The sequence below is a fragment of the Clarias gariepinus genome, chromosome 28 (assembly GCF_024256425.1).
Source record: "Clarias gariepinus isolate MV-2021 ecotype Netherlands chromosome 28, CGAR_prim_01v2, whole genome shotgun sequence".
Taxonomy (NCBI): Eukaryota; Metazoa; Chordata; class Actinopteri; order Siluriformes; family Clariidae; genus Clarias; species Clarias gariepinus.
In genome coordinates, this window is record NC_071127.1 from 9,458,623 (window position 1) to 9,466,988 (window position 8,366).

General features: G+C 35.4%; 1 protein-coding gene, 1 long non-coding RNA gene and 1 other non-coding gene across 3 annotated transcripts; all 3 read right to left on the minus strand.

Annotated features, from left to right (window-relative positions):
* Positions 1–97: 97 nt before the first annotated feature.
* c28h6orf47 (chromosome 28 C6orf47 homolog) lies at positions 98–4,877 on the minus strand. The gene is made up of 2 exons (XM_053489627.1): positions 3,295–4,877; positions 98–1,113 (listed from the first exon to the last, which is right to left on the minus strand). The coding sequence occupies exon 1, from the start codon at positions 4,215–4,217 to the stop codon at positions 3,306–3,308; it is 912 nt and encodes a 303-aa protein (XP_053345602.1). The 5' UTR covers positions 4,218–4,877; the 3' UTR covers positions 98–1,113; positions 3,295–3,305.
* A 1,023-nt stretch (positions 4,878–5,900) lies between these two features.
* LOC128515546 (uncharacterized) lies at positions 5,901–7,640 on the minus strand. The gene is made up of 6 exons (XR_008356688.1): positions 7,548–7,640; positions 7,246–7,294; positions 6,828–7,049; positions 6,476–6,541; positions 6,211–6,285; positions 5,901–6,003 (listed from the first exon to the last, which is right to left on the minus strand). It is a non-coding gene; the product is annotated as an uncharacterized LOC128515546 (long non-coding RNA).
* On the minus strand, positions 6,361–6,424 carry LOC128516227 (small nucleolar RNA SNORD52). The gene has a single exon (XR_008356753.1). It is a non-coding gene; the product is annotated as a small nucleolar RNA SNORD52 (small nucleolar RNA).
* Positions 7,641–8,366: the final 726 nt, after the last annotated feature.

Consider the following 8,366-nt stretch of genomic DNA (forward strand, 5'->3'; position numbering starts at 1 on the left):
TAATTTAAAATATAGGATTCAAGAACTATAGTAGGTGCTGATCATGCTTTGAAAGTCTATATAATAAATGATTATATATATATATATATATAAATAAAAGAAAGAAAATTAAAGTTTGTAAGAAAGAGATCTAAAACTATTGCAACATGGTGTTAGTGTGAAACATGGCAACGAAACAAAACTGGAGTATTGTACAAGAACAAACAGTGAATATTCTTAAAACAGCCACTTAATGTAAAAAAAATAATAACAATAAAACAAACCAAAAAAATGCCACTGATAAACAGACACATTAAATAAAACGTAATATATATATAATAGTGGAAAGTGTCATGAGAATAAAGCAATCTAATAATGCAGCCGCGTCCAGGCCAGTGTGTACCATAAAGTCCAAAGCAAGTCTTTATCAGGTCTACTGACCTGACCATGTTCCCAAGTACCCCTTAAACAAACAAACAAAACCAAAAAACCTCCAGGATTATTATGGATGTGCTCTGTACAGTAAGTACACATAAAAATCACAGAGAATATCATTCACCTTTTGCTCTAAATACAAATGTAGTGTAATAAGAATACTGCAAATGGAGTGTAGTAAAGCCTGGAGTTGAGCAAAGTCTTTAAAAACAAAAACAGTAACGAAGAGCTGGTGCCGATACGAGCGCTGAAGCTGCTTGAGGTTCGAATCGAATCTCACCCAGCTTTCTTTAGTTTAAAACACCGTCAGCTGTGCGGCTTTCTGAAGTTAAATAATCACAGCAGGATCATCTCTTTCTTTCTTTTTTCCATCCGTGCGATCCGTTAAAAAGTGCCTTCACAGTGCGTTCTGGAAAAAAATCTCACTGGCGACTTTGATGCTGATGATTCGTTGTCTTCGGCTCTGAATGCACAGCTCTGTCTCTAAACTTATTATTTTTTTGTTTTTAAATGATTGTAAATGGAAATAGAGTCTCCTTCAGGCTGTATCATTTAAAAAGACAAAACTAAATTGCTGATAAGAGTGCTGGTAAGAGTGTAACATCTTCATCACGACTTAATCGCAGAGGTTTTGGCTCGTCTACTGGCTTTGTGCTCGAGTCTCGAGTGGTCTGTTTACGTAATGTGTCTCCTCACGGCCTGTAAAAACGAACACACGTTAATTTTTTTAAATATTAAGCAACCGAACAAAAACATAAACGTTAAGCAAAAACATAAATGCTTTCTTTAATGTACAAAGTTCATGTGATGGTTACAGCCGGCGGGGAGCCGTTACTGTTATTAGTTCAGACAGGTATCACGCCGTGTGTTAAATGTCAGCGCTGCTTAAGTGTGGTTAAAGACAAATCGGTTTGGCCTAGAACTAAACAGAAACTGTGTAAAATAGATTCCACTGACTGATGCAAAACAATAAGTTTTTTTTTTTTTATGAAAGGGGTGGAGCTAAGCAATCGATTTGGGTATCACGACACTGGTTTCAAAATACTTCTAAGTTCATTTTAATGTACACTATCGCTCAAAAGTTTGGACACCCCTTCTAACTCCATGGTCTTTCCTGATTTTTATTTATTTCTACACTGTAAAACAATGCTGAAGACATCCAAATTATACAATCATCTCCTTTAAACAGTTGATATTGAGATGTATCTGCTACCTATGATCTGTAAATCTTTCATACGGCTCTAATCTGAGGTGCTGTTTGTTAATTGATGATTTCTGAGGTAACTGGTGACTCTAAATGAACGTCTCCTCTGCAGCAGAGGTAAGTTTTGGTCTTCATGAGAGACAGTTTCATCATCATGGTGCTTGATGGGTTTTGCAAATGCACTCGACACAATACTGTTCCTGCAAGAACTATTCCAGAAAAGCTGACCTTTACGTCTTAAAATAACAACTGACTCTTGTTCTTGTTACATAATTACCTAATGCCATATGTGTTGTTTCATAGTTTTGAAATCCTTAATATTGTTGTAGAATGTAGATAAATAAATAAATAACTAAGAAACAACAAAGAAATTTGCAGGTGATTCCAATCTTTTAAGCGGTCGTAATATATTTGTAATATATATCCGTGCTAACAATTTGTAGATGGAATGAGTTGCGACCCTGAGAAAGACAAAAAGCCCAAGAACAACAACAAAAAGGTTCTATATTGTTGCAGCACCTTTGGGATTATAGAGAAACTGCAACACCACATCCACTGTGGCAGGAACAAACTACAAAACTGTATCTGCTAACATATTTCGTGTTAAATTGTAAACTTTTAAATTCAAAGGTTTTCTTGTTTTTTCTTGTTTCTAAGTAATGGGTTGTATTTAATTACTCATGTTTAATTAAGCTGTTGAATAAAGTTATCAAAATATAACGCTTTTAAGTTTGAACTCAACAAATTTATAACGCTGCTGCTTTGTATCAAACTTTAATTTGCTTGATTATTATTGGTTTCTCACATCTGACTGTTCCTGATTCTCAACACGACTACCCTAGTCCTCCGTACTCGTGGATTAATTCACCTTATAAAGACAAATCTGCCGATAATCAAATCACACCCATGCTGGGACTTGTGGTCATGGTTACAACTCTGAGGACCATCATGCAATAAAAGTAGATAAAACATTTTTTTATGAAACGTGTGTTCCTTGCTTTCATAAGAAGTAATATAGACCTGAGCAGACCTAATTTAACACACACTCTGGAATTTATGTTGACTTTGTTAAAAAATGATGGTTCTATTTATTTATTTATTCATTCATTCAAAGTTGATCTTTGTCCAATGAGATAATTTGTTAAATTTTTTGTTGTATTATATTTAATACTTAAATATCGAGATTTAATCTGGGTCAAAATAATCACAATGCCATTTTTAAAAATCTAAATATGCAAGCTTACTATTACTTCTATTTTTATTAATATTACCACTACTACTATAGCTATTACAACTACTATTATTATAATTACTATTACTACTATTATTACACCATTATTATTATTACTACTAACACTACAACTATTACTACTACTATTAATACAACTATGACTATTATTATTATTACTACTAACACTACAATTATTACTACTACTATTAATACAACTATTACTATTATTATTACTCTTACTACCACCACTATTATAATTACTCCTACTATTAAAATTAGTATCATTACTACTACTACAACTATTGTTATTACAACTATTACTACTTCCACTATTACTATTATAACTACTATAATAAGCACTATTCCAGTATGAATGAGTACTAAAATCTATTACCTGAGAATGGAAGCAAATGATAACTGAATAGATGTGAAGCCAAGCACCTACCCCAAAGACCTTCAAGATGCATTGATACTCCAGTTGGCAGCGCAACTGCTTTGAGTCAGCGCCAAAGCATCCTCCGATTCTTCCTCGCTGCCCTCTTCTTCTTTCGCGTCTTCTCCTTCATCTTCAGTCCCCAATATCACGCTCTGCCGCACGCTGACTGAAATGACCACCGCCTGGATGATGCCATAGACCAGAGCAAACTGAGCCAGGTACTCCTGAACCAACCACAGCAGGCCGGCCATTCCTACAGAGGACACCAGAAACATGGCCATGCCGTGGAGCCAGAGCTTCAGCGCTCCCTGGACGCCCAGGACGTCCAAGACAAACTTGGTGGGAGGGGACACTGTCCAAAGGAAGCCGACGACAAACAGGTCAAAGAGGTGACGGATGAAATTGAAACAGATCTCGTAATGCTCTGGAAGGATCTCTCCGGACCAGGACTGAGCAAAGAAACCGAATGCGGACGACTTTTTGGAAAGCGGATCGGGAGACGGAGGAGGGGTTCCATAATCGGAAAAATCATCTTTCGCATCCGAATCCCACGAACCCTGGTTTATCCGATCAAGTCCGCCGAGCTTGGTTGACGATGATAATGACGATAACGGCCATATATTAAATGGAGAACTGATTATCTGTTTCCACCATCGTGGAGGAGGAGGAGGTGTCACAGATGTCTCTGCCTTTAGATCTTCTACTTCTAAAGGTCTGACGATATCCTCTTGAGCTTCCCAGAATTCCTCGGTTGGAGTTTTTTGGTTTCTCCATCCGGCCCAAACCCAGGACGTCACCCCTCCCAACCTCCAGCTGCTTTTCTCCTGAGCTTCAGCACGAGGAATTTTCTGGCTTGGGGGTTTCTTAGCCCAGGGCCGGTACAGGTTGAGCGGGTTGATCCATGACCAAACTTGTCCTACGACAGCGGTCATGGCTTTTTCGTTTTTTGAGTTGTCCAAAATAATCTAAGTTAGATTGGAATTTTATCTGCTTAAGCTAATGTGAAAGGAATCCTAAACTCAATAAACCATATTGGTTTCCATATGATGTGTAAGTTACATAAGCATCACGTAGTGCTTCCCTTTCTGACCTAAATGCTTTAACGCACGTCGTTTAAGACGTTTAAAAACGACATGTAGTTAAACAAAAGGCGTTGTTCATCACCACCATCACTACCACAACCACACCTGCGCTTTATTGTCAACAGTCCAACTAATTTTGGACACACCAGAAAAAAACAATAGTTCTAGTTTGCTAAAAGATAAACACAAACATTAAAGATTAAAAATATATAAATACGCACTGTGGGTCAACTTACGTGCAATTCTTCCGATATTTGACCACATAATTTGGTATTTATCGACTGTGTGTATACACCACGTCGATTTCACGAGTTAGCTGTGTACGCTAACGTTAGCTAGATATTAATGTCTAAATCACTATTTATTTAATTAACTACATAACTATGCTAAGTTAAATGATTATTGACGGTAAATTATTAAATATAAAAAATAGCTGCCTAAATCAGGAGAAAAGCTTATCAGAACCTCCCAGCAACCTAGCATAGCATTGACTAGCCTCAAAGTCGCTAACTTCACCCGAGTCATGATTCGTTCTTAAAGTGACTCGGCTCTTTAAAAATGATTCGTTTCTTCAAAATGATTCGAATGACTCTTTCAAAATGATTCATCTATACACATATGAATTATTTATGTGAATCATCTTAACGGAAAAGAATTATCTTAACGAAGCGAGAAACTGTAACCCTAATGCGAAAAAAGGTTTATTAGAGTGAACTTTAACTTTAATAAAATGTGGGTAATGAGATTAAACTAACTCTGGTTTTAATACCGTATAATGTATTGTTTGTGAGCCGAATGACATGAATCAAATGATTCGATTCTTTGAAAAGATCCGGCATTTGGTTCACGCCCAGCACTGACTCAACAGGAAGCTGAAGGGAGTTAACGCTAGACTAAAAGTTTGTTAAAGAATTAAGTTATATTTTATGTCTTAGAAATCTCATTCATCTTCTAATCCACGTTCCGTCACATACTTAACCCTGTATGATCCACACTGAAATGCTTTTACGAAAGTCATTCATGGCATTTGGGAAATGCCTTTATCCAGAGGACCTTTAAAAAAAAAAAAAAAAAAAAACCAATTTTTTTTTTTCTTAGAGCAGGTGAGAATTAAGGGCCTTGGTCAGGGGTCAAACAGTGGTAGTTGGGTTTTAAACCTACAACCTTTTCCAAAGTATTGCTTATTCCTTAACCACCAAGCTGCTCCCGAATTAAACTATTGCAAGAACAAATAATTACAAAACTTAGCATTCAACTTGATGTTGAAACTTACAAATCACCAAAGCTGAAAGAAATATGAAATACATTGAATGTGCATAAAACAGCAAAAGATATGGTGTGGGGATGACAACAGTAGTATGAGCAAAACATGAAATGAAATGTGTGACAGCAGTGTTACTGGGTTGCATGTATACTTATTACAGCAATGAATTGCTTAACTGCATCTACAATTAAACAAGTCCTAACAGTATTCAAGAAAACCGAGGTTTTTTTTGTGATGCACTAAAAGAAAAAAAAAGAAAAACCAAGAAGTCTTTGTGTAACTTCAGAACTTTATTTACATCAATGCACAAAATGATCATGTTGACAGACAAGCATTTTCTCTATTCCGCTTCAACGGCTCTGCAACGCAACCCTAAAAAATTAAGACATTAAAAAAAAACAAAAAAAAAAAAAAAAGTTATTACACAAATAAGTAGTATTCCAGAATTAAAAATTATGTCTGTGTGTCTCAGTGCGCTGCGAGTAAACTTCATTCTCTTTCAGTCGAACCGAAAAAAGCATATCATCATCAACACACCATATTAAAACGCAATTTAAAAATAATAAAATCAGTACTTACTGAATCAATCTTTTGTACTCGGGGTACAAAAAATCAGCTCCTTCCTAAAAAAAGGTTCTAAACCCCAGCCTGAACCTGGCAAAGAAGCAGGAGCGACAAACCATAAATAACTGAATTTGACTAACAAATACTTGCACAGACATGCAGATGTGTTCAGTGTGATGTAAAAGACATCATGTTCTCAGAGACTCTAGTCTATTGAATCATCATTACACATACAGGAAATATTGCAATTTGAAACATTTAAATATAATACAAAACCAACCTCAGAGCTTCTTTCTTGTGATGACACGAATCATCTGATCTTAGTTAGATGTTCGATGGTAAACATCTATAAACAGGATAAAAAAAAAAAATAGCTTTTAGGGATAAATTGTACATTTGGCATGATGTGGTGCAATAAGAGAAATTATAATATATAGATATATATATATACAAAAAAATTGGTAACATGTGACCTAAGGAAAATGATGTCAAGTATGATAACCATGAGTACCAACTTATCACTGATAATTTTCCGATCACCACACAGTCCAAGTGTTGCAACTCGAACAATGCTCTAAACTACCAAGTGTACATGTTGAGTGTATTACAAGTGAGTTACAAAAGGTCCTTACTGAAAACGACACTTCATCCCATCTTTCGGCTGCTCATGTCAAGGGGTCGCCACATGAGCAGACCATTCAATCCACACACAATTTGGCAGAGGTTTTACCCGGGATGCCCTTCCTTATGCAACCCTCTCATCTCATCCAATCTTGGGACTGGCAACGCACCCAGTGGTAGGGGATTGGGTGGGAATCAAACCCATGCTTTTCACATGTGCAATCTTGTAAAACCTAAAAACAAATTAAGAGCAACTTTTCAGCATCTTGATGTAAAATTATGAAATTTTACCCACACAGCAGGAACATGTTCAGTTTACTGTGAAGAACTTCATGTGATATTCAGAGACTCTAGTCTAATGGATCATCAGCACATGTTCACATTCACACAAAAAAAGCTCAAAAGCATGCTGTAAGATAAATCACTAACCTTCTCCAATATGCTGCAGGCAAAGGACACATCAGCAAACCTACACGAGCTGCAAACGAAGGCAGAAGTTTTACTATAAACAATTCACACCATGATGATCTGCAGTGCAGCAATAAACACATCAGCACGAGGTGGCGGCCATATTGGAACAAATAAAACACATATATACAGAAAACTACAACGCGTTTTAACTTTAAAAAATAAATAAATCAAAGGCTTTGACATAATCAGATGAGCACTAGAATGTACAATGTTTTTGAAAGACAAAGCGCTTAAATCACAAACACATTGCGCTCTCTTACCTCTGTGAGGTCGTTCAAGACAGCGAGCGAGAGAGAGCGAGCCCACACACCAGCGCGAGACTTTATTGGGGTCCTCCATCAGAAACAGGGGCGCTGAGTTAACTGCCTGACCAAAATACCTCTTATAATAATAATAATAATAATAATAATATGTTAGATATAATTTAAAATTTAACTTCACATTGAAAGGAATAAAAGTTTTGTATTATTGCTTTGTCGTTTATTTGTATTGGATATATTATTATTATTATTATTATTATTATTATTATTATTATTATTATTATTATTAAGCTTAAATGTAATTTACAAAACAAAATAGAGAACAAAACAAGATAGGACAAACAGTGATGGAAATAGTGCTTCAGATAAATTAAACAAAAACAAAAACAAAATAATAATACGAATGCCAGATATTTACAGTTCCAATTGTATTATTTTTATATATTGTACAAGTATATTATTATTATTATTATTATTATTATTATTATTTAGTAGTAGTAGTAGTGGTAGTAGTATAATTAATAGGGAACTTAATTACAGACAAACAGTGTTGGAGCTGCTTCAGATGAATTAAACATTAATAATAATAAAAATAAGAAGAAGAAGGAGAAGAGGAAGAACAAGAAGAAGATGTCAGATATTCAACATGATTTATCAATTACATAATTAAAATTCACATACAATAAAATAACATTACATAATTTTTTTAGAGATTTTTTTTTTTGTGTTGAGACAGAGCATGGGGGTCTGAAGCCTATCACAGAAAACTTGAGGCATGAGGAAGGATACACCTACACAAACACACACACACACACACAC

Coding starts and splice junctions, on each gene's coding strand:
- c28h6orf47 (XM_053489627.1), bottom strand. CDS start 4,217: ATGACCGCTGTCGTAGGACAAGTTTGGTCATGGATCAACCCGCTCAAC.